The sequence below is a fragment of the Ciconia boyciana genome, chromosome 2, assembly GCF_034638445.1.
Source record: "Ciconia boyciana chromosome 2, ASM3463844v1, whole genome shotgun sequence".
Classification (NCBI taxonomy): Eukaryota; Metazoa; Chordata; class Aves; order Ciconiiformes; family Ciconiidae; genus Ciconia; species Ciconia boyciana.
In genome coordinates this window covers 156,804,792-156,822,827 of record NC_132935.1, presented here as the reverse complement: position 1 = coordinate 156,822,827, position 18,036 = coordinate 156,804,792, and the positions used below count along the sequence as shown (strand labels likewise).

Below are 18,036 nucleotides of genomic sequence, written 5' to 3'. Positions count from 1 at the left end.
TTGTCAACCAAAGGTATTCTTTCTTCTTGAACTGGAAGCGTCTTGACATTATATTATAAATTTTTTTCTACCTTTTTTCTTTAATGGGTTGTACATGTGTCTTGGTTTTATAATTCATGTCCAGTAAAAACAAAAAACCACCACAGGTGATTTGAATTCTGTCCCTTGAAAGAAAAAGAGTATGTAAAATGAATAATTTTATGATGCACAGAGCTTTTTGTTTTGTGTTCTACACTAGTAGTGGTTTTAATTTCCCTCCTTGCTGGGAGATAGAGAGAACTGTTAAAATCAGTTTAAGATTGAAGGGTAACTACATAAAATATATGTAAAGAAAAATATAAACCCCAATATTTTGCTTTCTAGGATTCTAAACTACCATCTTCTGTCCGGAATACACTCCTTGAACTTTTTGGACAAATAGAGCGGGAGTTTGAAAACCTGTATATTGAAAATTTGGAATGTGAGTATCTTTCTTTTTTCTAGCAACTTAGGAATTGTTTGGATTTAGGATATAGTAGCGCTAATTGAGATGCTTATCTTGGATACTGTAGTGTAATTACTGTAGCTTTTCTGTGACGAGTTTAAGAATTGTTTTGAACTTGTAGCCAAAGATGGGGTTTGTACCTTTTCAGAAAAACAATTTTCTTAGCTCTTTGACACAAGTAGTGAGAACTGATATGTGTCATCCTCCTTGCAAAGAAAGTGAAGTGGCTGTCTCCTTGTCACTGAATGCTCTGGTATATACTGTGTTAATCTGGCAGTAACTCCATTCAGCCATTGAAGTTTGTGGCTTTGTTGTATATTTACGGGCTTAATTTTAATGATGTAATATTAGTAAATAAAATTGGAAAAATGTCTTACTTGAAGAAGTGTAAAATGTGGTGGTTTTGGATCATACTACTTATTACATTGCATAGCCAGCATCTGCAACTGTTCATGAATTTTGAAGTCCAGCACTCAGATAAAAATTCCAGGTGTATCTGCAAAATTGTTATTTGCTTAATGACAGTGCAGTTGTATGGTAATGTAAGTGATCCAGCATGATGTAAGAGGATCCAAAGAAAGTAATGCAGGCAGTCATACAGTAAAGCCTCTGCTCAATTTTCCCTGCTGGATTTTGGAAGCTGTGTTGTGTGGCATGGCTTCTGAATTGTGGAATCTGTCTGGTTTGGCTTGAAGTCAAATTTTTTTTCACACTTAATCTGTTTCCACAGTTAAACCAAACACTCATGTTAAAAAAACCATTCTTGCATGCTTTTTGAAAATGTGCTGGCTGGCTTTTTGTTCTCTTAAAACCTGAGATTGTGTTGGTTAAAGGCTATCATCAACACTTCCCATTTTTTAGTGACAATTTGCACAACTGGGTTTTCAGCCTCCTGCTGAGAAGTTGGCTGATAGCAAGAAAAGTAGGGATTTCCTGCCCCCGCCCCAAACTTCATCACTTGTTTTCTGACAAACATTTTTGAATTTGTCTGTACCCTCCAGAGTATGATTATTTTCCTTCCATTCCATTTCTGTTGCTTCTGCATCTTCCTTCTTCACCTCACAGTTCTAGGTCACTCCTGGCCTTTGTGATCTCTTTCCACCCCTCTGACAATTTCTGAATTTTTCTCTTCTGATGCTCAATCTGTTATTTTTTGTTCTTGGTCTAATTCCTACACTAGTGTTGCGGTTACTGTACGTAAAGAATCTCAGGTTTTTCCTCCCTGCCTTTTCATACACTCCCTTTCTCTTATTACAACTTATTTCTAGTTTCTTCCTTTTCTTATCCCTTCCAGGCTTCAGTCTTAATCCTTTCAGGCAATTCTTATATCTGCCTGGCTTGTTTGTTTCAGTCATCTGTTACTACAAGCCTGTCTCTTTGTTTACTTCTCTTTCATATTGTCTGTGTTTTATAAAAGTTTAGGTTTGTGTGACTGGGAACACAAGAAAGAGAATCTTGCTTTGCTCATTTCAAGCACTTGGATGTGGTATGAAAGTGTAAACTAGCTTTTCTAGTGTTTAGAACTGAGATTTCAGTGAATTTCTCAGAAATGGCAAGGATCATACTCCTGATTGGTCATGTTCTCCCACATTTCACAGCCGGGGAGTGAATGACTTTTTTTAAAGAAGTCCTAAGAATTTGTGGAAAGACATTCTCAAGAACAGTGAAAAAGTGCTTGGTTAAAGCCTCTCAATAAGATTTCAGCTGAGAAGAACACTTAAAGAGTATCAGCCCAGATTTTGAGAAAAAACTATAAGCCACTGAAAATGTTCTTTGTAAAATGAAGTTGAGCAACTGTAAACCAGCCCAGTCACTGGAAATCATTTATGAGTACCTGATTTGTTTTAGCTATGCCATCACTGTGTCTTGTGTTGAAATGGCACTGGTGAGAGTTACAAATAATTGACAGAAAAGCATATTCTTGTTACAAATACATGCTTTGTCTGATGTGCAAAGAAAATATTTTCATTGTATTTAGTGTTTCTAAAACACTTGAATGTAAAATGTATATGTCATTCTACATTTTTAATGTATTTCAAAGTATAAAAATACATATTTGCTGCTCTACCTTTCTTACTGAAACTCTAACAGTAGATAGGCATTCGGGGAGAATACTATTTCATGATTAATAAAATCTTTGTCAAGAAATGACATACTAATTCTGTGGCTAAAATATTTATGGTGCTGCAAGTTTTCTGTCTTCTGTTGGATTTAATTCAATACAGGTGTGCCATGTATTTCACAGAACCTGTTCTGTTAATCCTGAGCCACACTTATTAGTAAAAGTAACAGTAATTAGAAGCCACTAATACTTCCCTTGGAATCTGGGTCAAGGCTGATCTCTGGAAAATTCAGCATGAGTCTTGGTTTATGTCTTGGTGAGACCTGCTTTTATAAAATCACAGTTGATCTCTTTTCCTGTCCTTAGCATAAAATAGATTACTTACTAACCATAACAATTCTTAAATAGTATGTTAGTGATGTTGTTAATGATAGTCAATTTTTTTGTATTAATGGGAATTTTTTGTTATTATTAGTACGTAGAGAGATTGATACACTGAATGAGCGTTTAGCAGCCGAAGGACAGACAATTGATGGAGCTGAATTGAGCAAAGGACAACTGAAAACAAAAGGTAAGAGAACCACAAAGAATCCTAAACTGGTATTTTTGAATTTTACTTTTTGTGTATTTTGCTGGCCAAAACTTAGAATCTTATTGAAGGGTATTTTAATACCGGTTACTTACACAAATAAGCTAATGCTGTATTTGAAATATCTTCCTTTGAATTTATTTGTCTCAACAGCCAGTCATAGTACCAGTCAGCTTTCTCAGAAATTAAAGACAACTTACAAGGCATCTACTAGCAAGGTATGAGACAAATTAAACCTCTACTCATCAATGTGTACTAACATGGCTGTCTTTAAGTTGTAAATTGTGGTTTCTTTAAGCTGAGTAGTGCTGTTCTTTATGTAAACCTGCCTCATGAGGAACAGTATCTTTATCTTGGATTCATCGATTACCCATTACTTCAACCACACTATATGACATTTTTACAATAATTGCTCACCTTTTTTGAAGAATGAATGTTGGAGGGGAGAGTGTGTGTACACGTGTGTATATGGGATTAATCTCGGGAAGAGAACTAAAAAAAAAATTTCATGAGGGAAATAGGGAACTTAGCGAACTTCTGAATAAAGATTTGGATATTGCAGTTGAAATAGGGATTTAAGTAGGCATTTATATGTGTACTTTTATAGGTTTTTATGCTTTTTAAAAAAAATTTTTTTTTAGCTATGAAACTAGAACGGTTTGTTTCCTTTACATTGCAAGCCTTGCAAATTAGTAGCTAGCGATCTTTTTTTTGCCTGGTCTCTTTCAGTTACCCTTTCTGATGTTTTTCATTTTGCATATCTGCATCTGTCTGGTATTTTTGTTTTCCTCTTTCTCTCCCCTTTTTCAGTTTTCATAGAGAGTTTACTTGCTGCTCTTTTTGCCCTATCTCGGGGTCATTTCATGCTACATTATTAAGGGTAAATGAAATGTGAGGAAACCACAGTAGGATCTGGTACCTACTATATAAGAAGCTCTGTGCTGACTTGTGTTGCAGGCTAATGTGTGGTTATGGAATGACTGTAGGTGTCTTGGAAATACCATCTGTTAAGTAGTCTGAAAGTTTGAGAGGAAGAGTAAGAGTAGTGTGGTGAAATAGATCTAAGTTACTGTGTTTTATTTGGTCTCCTTTTTATTTTATTCTTTCTCAAACTTTCTTTTTTTCTTATTGCCAATCTGATGCATAGAGGTGTCTCTTCCTTTTTCTTAAGAGTTAATGATTTATGAATTCTTTAATGAGGCCACTTAAATAGGGACAACATTATATTAATAGGGACAATATAGTATTAGTACACCTACTATCTAGTTATGAATTAGTACTTTCTCTAGTGTAGTGTTGGGGTTTTTGTCGTTTTTTTGGTGGTGTGTGGGTTTTTTGTTTGTTTGTTTGTTTTTAAGGTTGGTGTTAAATGCTTGTCATCTTTTACTTGCTTGCAACGTAGCGCTCATGTTCTTTCCTGGGCAAGGCAGGTGGACCTCGCAACTTCAGTGTGGGAAGCTGGGAAGTATGGGGTGGAGACGCCTGGGTAACTGCTTTGCTTCCTGGTGTTCTGATATGCATGCACAGCAAAGTAGTCATGAGTAGTGGAACATGAAGAATTTATGATAGACATTATTATAGACATCATACATATCTATTCTATCAATTGATAACCAACAGATGTTTGAATGTGCTGATATATTTCTTTCCACAACTTTGAATCAGAGTTTACTGGGGGGTAGAGAGGAGAGCTGAGGGGAATGATAAAGTTGAGAGCATCTCTCTCCAGTGTGTTCTTTGAAACCTTTCTGGACTTCATGGGAGTGGCTTTATTTCAACTGCTTTTTCCATCCTACACAGAAGAGTCAAAGCCTGCAGCCTTTTGTCTCTTGACCCACAAAGAGGCTATAGCCAAAAGTCAGGAAAGACTATGACTAAGTTTCTAACAAACTATGATCTTTCTGTCTCTATGCTGGCTGGATGCAGTTAGAATTCCCTAATACACTATCTGAGAAAATGACATTTGAAGAGTTTTAAGAGTTCAGCGGTTTTGAAATTCTTATGTCTGTATTTATGAGCATTGAACGAACAATGCTGTTCACCAAAAATGGGTTGTGTTCCAAACTTGGTGGGGTAGTGGATTGCAACTTTTCTTTTCAGCCCATCCTTCATACTGTTACTGTATGCCTAATGTAAAACTTGTCAGAAGTCTGGTTTTGTGGTGGGGATTTTTTTTGTTTTGGTTTTTCTTTTTTGTTTGTTTGGGTTTTTTAATTTTTTTTTTCCCTTGTGGGTAATCAGAAGAGACCTAAGTTTTATGAGCCAGTTGTTTTGTGTAATTGCACATGATTACATTTTTCTGATTGCCAACTTATAAAGAGTTTAGGTTTGTTCTGAAAAGAGCTTTCAATATTTGCTTGTTCTAATGAGAAAGCTGATCCTTGACTGCTTTGATATTGATAAAACATGCTAAGACCAAAGCAATCTGTTCGTTTTCTTGGGAAAAATGCTGAGGTGAACATGCTTAATTCGACTCCTTCATAGAAAATTCCCATACCTGGATATTTTCATCCCTTAGCTGAGTTAGGAGTCTGAATATTAAGTTGGCAAAACTCATATAAGAAAAGGATGCTTTTAGCAGCAGGGGTTATCCACCAGTGCCCAAATCCTGAAGAGATAGAGTAGATTTAGTGCTTGGTACTCTAAAAAGAATTTTTTGTATATGTTGATGGACAAGATCCTGTAATTTAACTGCAGTTGTTTGTAGATGCAGGAATCGCTTTGTGAAATTCATGTTTTGATGCTAACAAGATGTTATTGCTGATGTTAACCATCCCTGGCTATGACAGTTGTTAATACATTAGGAAAACATTAACCATTTATGCAGAATCCTAAAATAAACTGAAATGATATAACTCGCTCCATCATAAACTAACTTGCAGGATCTCTGATTCTTTTGGATGAGGAAAAGGACTCTTAAAGGAAGGTATTTCTTCACCCAGCAGTTGAAGGGAATAAACTTTTTGGAAGATGTAGTTTTTGACCTCACTGCTTAATGTTACGCCACAGGAAATTCCGTTCATCAGTCACAGTGTAATGCTGCTAGACTAGTCCCGAGTTGACCAAGCTTTCATTCTTATTTCTAATGTGTCCTGTCCACTTAAGAGACATTTTACAGAGTGTTTCAATTTGTTTGCCATACAATTGTTTCAATTTGTATTCAGTTTTCAATTGCTTACATGGTAAACAATTGTTTCCTTATTAACAAATCTCTGTGTAGAACGAAGTACATGAAACTATATGGATTTAAGAAAGAGGACAGACAAAGCTGAAACACACTCAAGATATGATTGCCCACTTATTTACATTTGTGTATGATAACTTGCAGTACAGAGACCTCTTTTTAGCAAGTTGAATGTTATTTAAGTTAATTTCCTTTCTTGGAAAATTGTTTATGTATGGTTAAGGAACCAAGAAGTAATCCAGGCACTATCTAGTTTATCTGATTACTGGTATGTGAAGTGATGGACAGCAAAAAAGAAAGAAGGAAGAAGAAGAAAAAAAAAGATGTGTAGAAAAAGTGTACGTTAAATATCTATCTCTGTTATTTACTGTCAGAGTAACTGTCAAGAACAGTAGTGTTCTTGAACTCCTATCTTCCATGTGTTCATTCAGGACTGCTAATACTCCAAAAGGAGTTTTACAGCCTTGCCATTAAATGATCAATGACACCACTGTCCAGCAGTTTTGGAAAATCTGTGCTTGTTGATGAGTAGGAGATAGTTTATCCTAGAAAACTTTTGCATGAGCATTTGACTCAACATTAGAAAGACAGAATGCAAACAGTTTGAGTGTGGGGTTGAGAGTTGAAAAACTTCAAGTTCGGAATTTGAGCTGAGCACTATATTCGTCCTTAACTGTTTACTTAATTCTGCTGTTCCACTTCTCATACGTGACTCCATTTAGTTTAAGGACTATATTCAATGTGAAAGTTGCATCTGTAGGATTGTATTCAAGGCCTATGAAACTCTCCATACTATGAAAGTATGGTTGAACTAATGATCTTTACCATTAACCCATTTTCTTTTAAATGTATCCTTAATGGTCGTTCCTTCTTCTGCTGTGAAACCAAAATGCGTATTATAGGGCATTATCATTTCATCACTGGAACGTTGACATGCTCAGAATTTGAAATGCTCTTGCAGATATTCTTTAACTTTTAAAAACCTTTGTGGAAGTAATTTGCTTTAATGACATACTTAAGAACTTCTTTTTTGATACCAAAAAGTAATGGGATTTTAACATTAGTTTATTGTATCTGAAATGTAGACTTAATTAATTTTCTAACTTTTACTAAGCTGTAGATAAGTCTTAATGTGATTTGTGTTGAAGCATTTCAAGGTTTTGACTTAACCGGTCAGATAGATACCTGCCCATAATTGCATGCAGAGGAGAACACTGATAAATGGAAGTCGTCTTTTTGTTTCAGTTTTAACAAAGCTTTTCAGATATAACTATTCTTTCTCAAAGACGGAGCTTCAAGACTTGTGGGGTAAAAATAGGGTATTTTTAACAGTGGTTTTGCTTTTTGAAGTAATCTTTCACCATTCTTGATTTCAGTTGTCTCTGGAAGTGTTCCAACAAGACAAACTTTTTTTTTTTTTTAAAATACCGCACTCCCCTTTAATCTGAAAATGCAGAATTTCTGCAGTTCGGTTCCTTTCTATAGATATTGAGTGTTTTCAGCCTTCCTGTACTATAGTGCCTTGTAGTTTTACCATTTTTGCTAGACTTTTTCTTCCTTTCATTTGGTATTACTTATGCACATACTAATTTGGATCTAATGAGTCTTCTCTATTTTCCCCTAATAGCATTGACTTTGAGGGACTGTGCTTACCAAATGTTTAGATGAGTTTGACATATCTTTAAAAAAAAAAAAAAAGCTTTATTACACAAACTGGCATATGCTCTTAGGTTAATGTTTGATTTGATTAGCTTTGTGCAGTTTTGAAGAAAAACGGCAGTAAGTGTTTTAAATGGGAATGTTTCTGGATTTTACTAGAATTATGTAATAAGTACATTTTTTCAAAGACATTACTCTGGATAACCTGGACCGTCTTTAAGTTATCAGATGTACTTATTTGGGAATAGGCAAGGAAAGTTCTGAGTGCTTGGGTTTGTTTGTTTGTTTGTTTGTTTGTTTTTTAATAATCCTTTACCCAAACTGAATGGGAAGTGGATACTGCATTTGTACAACTCATTACTCCAATGAGATTGCATTATTGTAGTACAGAATAGTTTATCTTGCATTCTGTAAAAAGGGGGTGTTATTAAAAAAGAAAAAAAACAAAAATTAAGACGTATGTTTGCATCCAAACTCACTTTCCTACCATCAAATGTCAAATTTTTGACAATAGCGAACTGTCAGAACACTGAAGAATTATTATGAAAAAGTATCTATTTGTATTTATTAATCTTGGGTCAATGTAGAAAAAAATATGTTGGTCTCTCTGCTATTTCAGATTGTATCCAGTTTTAAAACTACAACATCAAGGGCAATCTGTCAACTGGTAAAGGAATATGTTGGCCACAGGGATGGTATTTGGGATGTCAGTGTCGCGAAAACTCAACCAGTGGTGTTGGGAACTGCATCTGCTGGTAAAGTGTTGTGTTGCTTGAATCTTTAGAAAATTCTAGTTTAGTCCCTAAGCTATAGCAAATGCAGATGAAAAGCATACTGGAATACTTAGCTCCACACTGAAAGAGTCGATTCAAAGAAGTTCAGTAGCTGAAAACTTCTTAAATTGCAGTTTCCTTGAAATGCATTTAACCTTTAGAAGGTTCAGGTGTCCTTGTTGATCTTCCTAAAGTATGTGCCAGATAACTTCCATGCAGGTCACGCTCTTCTTAGGGTCAGCTCTAGCCTTTTGGATGGTGTAAATGGGTTGGAGAGCTGCTTGCTTGGAGAGGTCTCTCGCATAGAATACTATACTGTTGTACAGAGAGATTCCCCCAGGCTTCCGACTGTAGTATTATTTAACCTTTGTTTTACAGAAGCCATAGATTTAGTCATAGTTTGCATATTCTTGTATTCTTACATTCATCTGGCTTTTGCCTAAGCATCTAGGGCAACTGAAAAAAAAATTCCAGATCTAATGTAACTTACTAGATTCATTCCTCTCTACTTAAGAGAGGGAACAGGTCCTAATGAGTAAGTCACTAAATCTACTATGAGCCAAAAATCAATCGAGAGTCTTGTGTGGATTTGAAAAATTATTAGGGAAATAAACCATAACCAGTTAGAATTTGTCAGTTTGAAGTGACAGTCTTTTGAAACGGGAACAGAATCTGAAGACGCTTACTGGACATAAGTATTATGGACCAGAAACCTCTGCTTCATAAACTGAACTGTTACCATTTTTACGTGTCCACCGAGGGGCACGTTTTGTCTTTGTGTGGGACGTCTTGTCTTTGTCCTGATTTAACTTGGCAACAGCCGTTCTCCAATTCAGCATTAAGGTTGTCCCCACTTACAATTACTTAGATTAATTACTTATTTTGGGGTGTGGCAGGGTAAAGGAGTGGCATTGGGAGGGATTTCCTTTTTACGTAAGTTTTTGTAGGGCTCTGCAGTGACCTATATGCATTTGGAACTTCTATGCAGGAAGTAAATAGTTTGTGCATAGAACTCTTGTTTGTAGTGACTGCCTGACTTTTTCACCACTGAATGCTTTCTGTGTTCTGTCTGAATCTCATGATACACAGTTGGAGCATTATACATAAGTATATAACCAAGTTAGAAAAAATATCAAAAGTAGAATTTGCCTTTCAATATTTACTGCAAATTAATCCGATTGGGACAGCACCTTCACTTTTTTTTTTGAGATGCATATTAAGTTATAATGATAGGAAGCTTTTATATTTTATATATAAGGTAATAATCAAGAGGAGTTGGTCTTTTCTACATTTGAAGTCTATTTCATATGGTATGCTCTACATTTGAAGATAACTTGTTTGTTGAATTGGTTAAAAGTGAAAACCATACATTTGTCACAATATTTACAGTTACTTTTTAATCTTTGTAGATCACACTGCTTTGCTGTGGAGCATAGAAACAGGGAAGTGTCTTGTCAAGTACGTAGGGCATGTTGGATCAGGTAAGATAAGGGCATGTTGTGCAAACTGGAAACAGAGTGTGTTTGGGAGGGGGAAATGTGTTTTGGACAACTACAGAAATGTTTACTGTGGTTTCACTTGCATGTTTGCCAACACCATTAACAAGTCAATTGTGAAGTTCCATTAATCTTCATAGAGAGAATGTTTTGTACTATGATTCTTTCTTAGAGAGATGTATTAAGACAGTTCTGTAAATGCTAAGTGAATAAACAAGTCCATATAAAGAAATTTACAGGTGCAGTTCCGACAGTCAGAAGTTAAATGTCAGAACTCCTTGAGGTCTCATGCATATGCAGAGCAAGAGAAGGATCTAGCTCCTACAGCACAAAATACTAATAGATAGATGCATAGAAACAACAGGTAACACTTTAATTTGCTCAGATATCTCAGGTTGCTTGCTGCATGGAGAGGGTACCTTTAGCCTCCAGAAAGTCATATTTAAAAACTCCAATCACCTGCATTTTCATGCTGATAGTTTTTGTTTGCCTTTTTTTTTTTCTTTAATTGCTATTTGGATAACCATGAAAATAATAAAAGCTCTAACATGTATTTAAACAGATGTGTGTAAACTAAGTAAAAAAAAAAAAAAAAAATTATATACACTATAATTTAGAAAAGTGTGTAAATTTTTATAAATTATATAAAAAGAATGTATTTTTAATTTAGTAAAGCTTTTCTTTACTTGTTTACATTTAACAGTTGATTTGAAATGGAGCAAAGGTATTGGGTGCCAGCAGTTGGTACACTGTTGAGTTAGTTCAGTGTGAACAATTTAAGGAGTATCTTTTTAGACTCATTACACCACACTCTCCTGACAACATAAGCATCTATTTTACTTGTATGATGGATGGAAGTGACTTCTAAGTTCTTTCTTGAAGAACTGTTGAAGAGAAGCTTATGGCTTTTGCAAATGAAAGCACTTAGTAATGAAAAGTAATTGAATCTTATGTACTGAAATAAAAAAATGAAGAGGAGCTTTGTAGGCTGATAGAATTCTTGCAGGACTATTTTAAAACACTCATGTTTTGATTACATATGGTTACAGGACTGAAATTTAATTTTTATTATTTGCATTAGGTTTTTAGGCATTTGTTCTCGTAATCTTAAGCAATAACCAGAAAGTTGATGGTCATATATAGTAAGTTGTCATTATGTTAGAAATAGTTATGAATACTTAAATTCTCTTTATGGAAGTCCAGAGCATTCTCTCCTGTCAGCTTACACATGATTATTTTAATATGGTTTGTTTATCCTCTATAACATGAAACACTTGTACTAGATGCAGGAAATAACTTGCTAGAAAGTATGTATTGTTGTATAATCTACCGTAGCTGCTTTCCTTGATACTACATAGGTTTATGTACTCAAATAAAATACCATGGTGCTTTATCTCACCTAAGAGATTGCTGTACTACAGAAAATTACTTAAAACTGAAGACTTCTTGTTTTTTTCAATGCTTTCAATGATAAAACATTGTGAAATAATTCTTTTAGTATACTAGCTTAAAACTGTACTTTATTTTACACAGTAAATTCCATAAAGTTTCATCCAACTGAGCAAGTGGCTCTTACAGGTATGTAAAGTTTTTTCGTATGCTGAGTACGTTAGTCATGATGGAAAAATAAGTGTCATTTGCTAGCATCTTCCTACTGCTTTGTCAGTGTCCTTGTTGATTGAATTATATTTTAAGGCATAACAAATCAGAGCTAGATCTTTCCATCTGTGTTTGTTATATCATTGTAATTTGTGCTTACGTGCTCCAAAACAGGCACTTAGAATCATACATCAGCTGAATGTTCACAGGTCCATGGGGCCTGATGGGATTCATCCCAGAGTACTGAAGGAGATAGCAGATGTTATGGCAGGACCCCTCTCAATCATCTACCAAAGGTCTTGTGAGTCTGGGGAGGTCCCTGCTGACTGGAAGCTGGCCAGTGTTATTCCAATCTACAAGAAGGCTGTGAGGGAAGACCCAGGGAACTACAGACCTGTTAGTCTAACCTTGGTTCCTGGAAAAATTATGGAGGAGATTATGCTGAGTACTGTTGGAAGGCATTTAAAGAATAATGCAATCATCAGGTATAGTTGACATGGGTTCACAAAGGAAGAGACCTGTTTAACTAATTTGATATCCTTCTATGATAAGGTCCCTCACCCAGTGGATGAAGGGAAGGCGGTGGATGTAGTTTTTCTGGATATTAGTAAGGCTTTTGATACTGTCCCTCACAGCATCCTTCTGGACAAGTTGTCCAGCTGTGGGATGAGCGGGTACACGGTGTGCTGGGTGAAGAACTGGCTGAAGGGCAGAGCTCAAAGGGTTGTAGTGGATGGGGCTACATCTGGCTGGCGACTGGTCACCAGTGGTGTTCCTCAGGGTTCAATTCTAGAGCCAGTCCTGTTCAATATATTTATCAGTGATCTGGATGCAGGAGTTGAATGCACCATTAGCAAGTATGCTGATGATACCAAACTGGGAGGTGCTGTTGAGTCTCTTGAGGGACAGGAGGCCTTGCAGAGCGATCTAGATAGATTGGAACATTGGGTAATGATTAATGGGATGAAATTTAACAAGTCCAAATGCAGGATTCTGCACCTAGGATGGAGTAATGCTGGGCACAAGTATAAATTGGGAGAGGAGTGGCTGTAGAGCAGCCCTGCAGAAAGGGATCTGGAGGTGTTGGTCGACAGCAGGCCCAATAGGCATCAGCAGTGTGCCCTGGGAGCCAAGAGGGCAAACTGCATCCTGGGGTGCATCAAACACAGCATGATCAGCTGGTCAAAAGAGGTGATTATCCAGCTGTATTCAATGTTGGTGCAGCTTCACCTTGAGCCCTGTGTGCAGTTCTGGGCCCCACAATTTAAGAAGGATGTGAAGGTCCTTGAATGCGTCCAGAGGAGGGCAACAAAGCTGGTGACAGGGCTGGAAGACATGTCCTATGAGGAGCAGCTAAGGACTTTGGGCTTGTCTAGTTTGGAGAAAAGGAGGCTGAGGGGTGACCTCATTGCTCTCCACAGCTTCCTGAGGAGGGGCCGTGGAGAGGGAGGTGCTGATCTCTTCTCCCTGATATCCAGTGATAGGATGTGTAGGAATGGTTCACAGCTGTGCCAGGGGAGGTTTAGACTGGGCATTAGGAAGCATTTCTTTACCGAGAGGGTGGTCAAACACTGGAACAGGCTTCCTAGAGAGGTGGTCAATGCCCCATGGCTGGCAGTGTTTGAGAGGCATTTGGACAATGCCCTTCATACTGTGCTTTAACTTGGTCAGCCCTGAATTGGTCAGGCAGTTGGACTAGATGATCATTGTAGGTCCCTTCCAACTGAAATAGTCTAGTCTATTCTATCCTAACCCTTTTGAAATACATGATGTTTCCAGAAATAAAGGAAAAGAATATTGTGATATTGAGTGTGCAGAAAGAACAGCTCAAAAATATGAACGTTAGTGTAAAGGTGTTTTCAGGACTGAGAATACCATCAGTGCAGCTTCAGGTTTGAAAACTGTCTTATGTGGTTAATACTGTGGTTCATACGGTCCAGCAATTAGGGCACTGGCTTTGGGATTAAAGAGATCTGGATTCAATTTGCTACTATTAGGTAAGTCATTGTAAAATGAGGATAATTGTTACTGAGGTTAGAAATTAAAACACTGCTTCTTTCTGCATCTACAGTGACCATTTTAAAGGAAAGTAGGGAGTAGAATGCCTTCTATCTAGGCTAACAATGATTTAAGTTTGGCTATTTGGATTTTTCTGTTTTGCTATAACTGTAATCATTGTTTCAGTACCATAAACAATGTTGCTATATAAACTGACTTATAAAAACCAAAACAAACCAACCAACCAAACAAAAGCTGCCCATAGCTTTTGTTCTTCTGTTATTTTTCTGAGAGGTGGTTCTGCAAAGTATTTCCATTGCAAGTTTTCAGGGGACCTGTTCTTCAGTGTCTTGATTGATTTAGAACTGACTAAAATAAAAAAATCTTCCTCCCTGATCCAGAATACTGACACCAGAAATACTATAAGGTTGACCTTTCTTCTAGCCTTCTTACTTGTTCTATTAGATGAGATGGTTTTTCCGATTTTTCATGTACTTCATTAAAATTTTCCTATTTTTCACTGCACTTCCCAGATCTATGCATACTCCTAACAAACTGTTTTTCTTCTCAATCTAGAACTCTCAACACTGTACCCCGAGGTATTAGAGCATGCTTGTTCTGTCCATAACGAGGAGAATCTTGAGTTTCTCCTTAGTTAATAACAGATAAGTCTATTTCAAAGCAAATGAAGTCTAAAATCAGATGGTACCTGCTGAGCTGTAAACTGGTGCTAGTTAAGCTGAGTTGCTTAAGGCACAAGCAGAATAGCTTCACACTTGCTCTTTTGGGTTTTTCATTAAAACCACCCTAAAAACATTTCATGGAAGAAATCGTTGAATGAAGAGGAGCCCCAGTATTTTGAGAAATAGCAAATGAAGGATGGCATGTGTTGATGTATTAAATGCCTTCTTCAAATGTTACCTGTTAGAACAGCAGTGATAATCATGTTCTGATGTGTAGTATTTAAGTGGATGTTTTCACTGGGGGAATGATTATGCAAAACACAAGTAGCTACCAAATTAATGAGTTAGGTTTTTATCAGTATTGAAGCCAGGAAAGTAACTGTTGATGTTGAGACTTGCTTACCAAAAAGGTCATAATGGTACCTGTTAGAAAAAGATGCAGCTCAGACAGTTTTGCCAAATGTAATGTTAAAGCTTGTTTTTATTGTCCGTGGAAATGCTCTTATTTAGCCTCTCTCTCTCTTTTGTTTTTTTCCCCCTCTTTCCCCTGTGCAGCATCTGGAGACCAGACAGCTCACATCTGGAGGTACATAGTACAGTTGCCTACACCTCAGCCAACTGCAGACTGCAATGTAAGCAATCAACTTACTGCAACCAAACTAATTGCACAGCAATTTCGTCAGATACAGGTTTTATGATAAGACTGAATGTTAAATTTACACATAATTAAAAAATTATATGATTTCAGGATTGCAAAAGGTGGGATTTTAAGGCTTTAGTTTAACAGATCTATTTCAGCCTTTCTTTCAAAAAAGACTTCATGTTTGCAAAGATCTATGGTGCAGAATAGAATATGCAGCTGCAAGTACATTAATTGACTTTTTGTTCAAGGTAATAACCGTGTAAGTAAATGAACTGTCGAGTAAAATTTTTTGTAATAATTCAAATAATAAATAATAATGAAGTTCTTTTTAAACTATTTAAATTCTTGTAGCTTAACTTACTGAGGCACCTGTATTAGCTATAGTTGCTATGAATTGAAAACTGATGGTAAAGGCTTATATTTTTGGCTTTTATTTAATTGTATCTTTAAATTTGATTTCTAATTGACCCTTGCCAGCACTTATCACACTATTTGACATTGTTGCCCCCAGGCTTTTATTTAGTCAGTATTTACTGTAGAATGTCAAATGCTGTATTTGACTTCAAAGCACCCTTACTAAATTGTGAAGACAAACATAGTTTATAGCATGAGCTTCTCCGTAAGCTGAGTAGGGGCAAGAGATGGCTGTATAATATGAGAGATTTCTGAATGAGAAATGTTTGATTCAGTTTATTTGACTTGGCATTTCCATTTTAAAAGAGCAGTACAAATGTTATCTTTTTCACATTCAAATATCATGAAAGAAAAGTGTATTTGTCTTGCAGAAGTGAAATAAGGTTCTGAGATCAACACTTCCTGGTTAGCAGAAGAATTTATTTTGCATCCAGTTTACATCAGCACTGCATGATGACAGTGTATTGACCAGCAGACAAATATTGATGTCATGATTTTGATTCTAATGGATAAAAATACGGCTGTAAATTATTATCTTCCCAAAGATTAAAAAAGTCAGTGTCCTGTTAGATGCTTCCTACTCTTAAAAATTTAAAGGAAGAAAAGTCCCTTGAGATATGTGCTGCAGTGAAACTCGAGGGTAATACAGTGAGGGGAATATAAAACTTACCACATAGTAAAGGGGACAACTATTCAGAGCTAAACAGTTCAGAAGAGATTTTAAAATGAAGTAGTTATTAAAACTGCATTTAACCCACTGGTGTTATTCCTTCAACTGAGTTGTTGATAGTGAATACCTGAATAGGCTAGATTCTACAGACTTAAGTTACCCACATTCACATTAAGGGGATTGGGAAGCATTTACACTGTAAAATGTAACTTTGAGACATTCCTTCCCATTTATTCTAAATATCTTTTCTCTTGCATTGTATAGCAAATGTCTGGAGAAGATGAAGTTGAGTTCTCAGATAAAGATGAACCTGATGGAGATGGAGATGGTTCTAGTGATTGTCCCACTGTCAGAGCCCCATTAACATCACTCAAAAGCCATCAAGGAGTGGTCATAGCAGCCGACTGGCTTGTTGGCGGGAAGCAAGCTGTAACAGCGTCATGGGATAGGACAGCAAATCTGTATGATGTAGAGACTTCTGAACTTGTCCATTCTCTTACAGGTATTTGTTCAGTCACAAAAAGATAAATTGTTGGTTTATTTCTGTATGTGGGATTATTTGTAGATATCGAAACATTGGGAAAAGTGTTTCTCCGGAGTACTATTTGAGTGTGTACAAGACTTGAGCTGCTGCTCAATATTGTAATGGTTTCTAAAATTCCAACCTTGTTAATTATCTGAGCATGAATTTGTGTTCTTTTAAGCTTGTGATATATCCTATGAAGTAGTTGTTTTTAAACTGAATGTAGCCAAATTTTAGTTCTTGCAAAATGCTTTTGCTGGGTTCATGGCATATTAAGTAGCAATAACCTATCGCTACTTAATAATCATGTGAAGTGTGTAGTGGGGTTTTTGCTTTTAAATATAGTTCTAAACTTTTACAGCAGTAGTAACATTGGAGTTCAGAATTATTATTATTCTTTTACTGTTTGGGGAAAAAAGAAAAAATCATCAGCATTTCATTTCAAGTGTATGTGGAAATGAAAAGTCTTATTTTCATTACCTTATGTGTTCTCATCTGTGATTGTAGGGCATGACCAAGAGCTAACACATTGTTGTACACATCCCACCCAACGTCTTGTGGTGACATCATCACGCGATACAACCTTCCGTCTGTGGGATTTCAGAGATCCTTCTATCCATTCTGTGAATGTCTTTCAGGGCCACACAGAGTAAGTGACAGTTCCTTCACAGGTTTTTACAAGTTCCAAAAGTATAAATGTATTCAGTTGTTAATCTGAACAAAACTGTTCCTGTGCTCTTTTTGAGGTACTAAGTTCATTCCCCTGTTTTATGACACTGATTTTCACAGAAACCCCTAACTATCCTCCTTCAAAACACAGCAGTACTTAATTTCCAAAACAGTAGCCAGGGCTCTTGGTGTGATACTGCTTATATGGTAAGTCTAGATAAAACTCCTTACAATTAAAGGTAATTTAAGGTATGAGGGTTGTTTTTCGCATTGGTTATGCCTGTAGTTTAGGGTTATTGCTGTAATGCAGTTGATCAAGCAGATTATCTCTGCTTGTCATGATACTCACTGTGAAATACAGGTTACTTCTTTGGAACCAGTGGAAAAAAAAAGCAGGATTGATTTTTACTCTTTAAGCTAAAACTTCTAATTTGTACATAAAATAAGAGATTAAAGTAAGGGCACTGATTACCATGTTCTGTGAAAACAGTGGTTTTGGTGTAACATTTTTAGTTGCCAACTTAGGCTTTAAGTTTTTATACTGGCTACTGTTGAACATGGGCTAGCGTAGTCATGAGAATCTATGTTAC

General features: G+C 36.3%; 1 protein-coding gene across 2 annotated transcripts in view; it reads left to right on the top strand.

The window, feature by feature from the left end:
* Positions 1–18,036, top strand: part of WDR37 (WD repeat domain 37) — a 48,432-nt gene that overhangs the window by 13,188 nt on the left and 17,208 nt on the right. For both annotated transcript variants that reach the window (XM_072854667.1, XM_072854668.1), the window contains 9 exons: positions 364–460; positions 3,022–3,117; positions 3,289–3,353; positions 8,598–8,733; positions 10,161–10,232; positions 11,781–11,825; positions 15,083–15,159; positions 16,519–16,756; positions 17,285–17,426. In XM_072854667.1, coding sequence (XP_072710768.1) covers positions 364–460; positions 3,022–3,117; positions 3,289–3,353; positions 8,598–8,733; positions 10,161–10,232; positions 11,781–11,825; positions 15,083–15,159; positions 16,519–16,756; positions 17,285–17,426 — 968 coding nt within the window. The remainder of the gene's footprint in view (positions 1–363; positions 461–3,021; positions 3,118–3,288; positions 3,354–8,597; positions 8,734–10,160; positions 10,233–11,780; positions 11,826–15,082; positions 15,160–16,518; positions 16,757–17,284; positions 17,427–18,036) is intronic.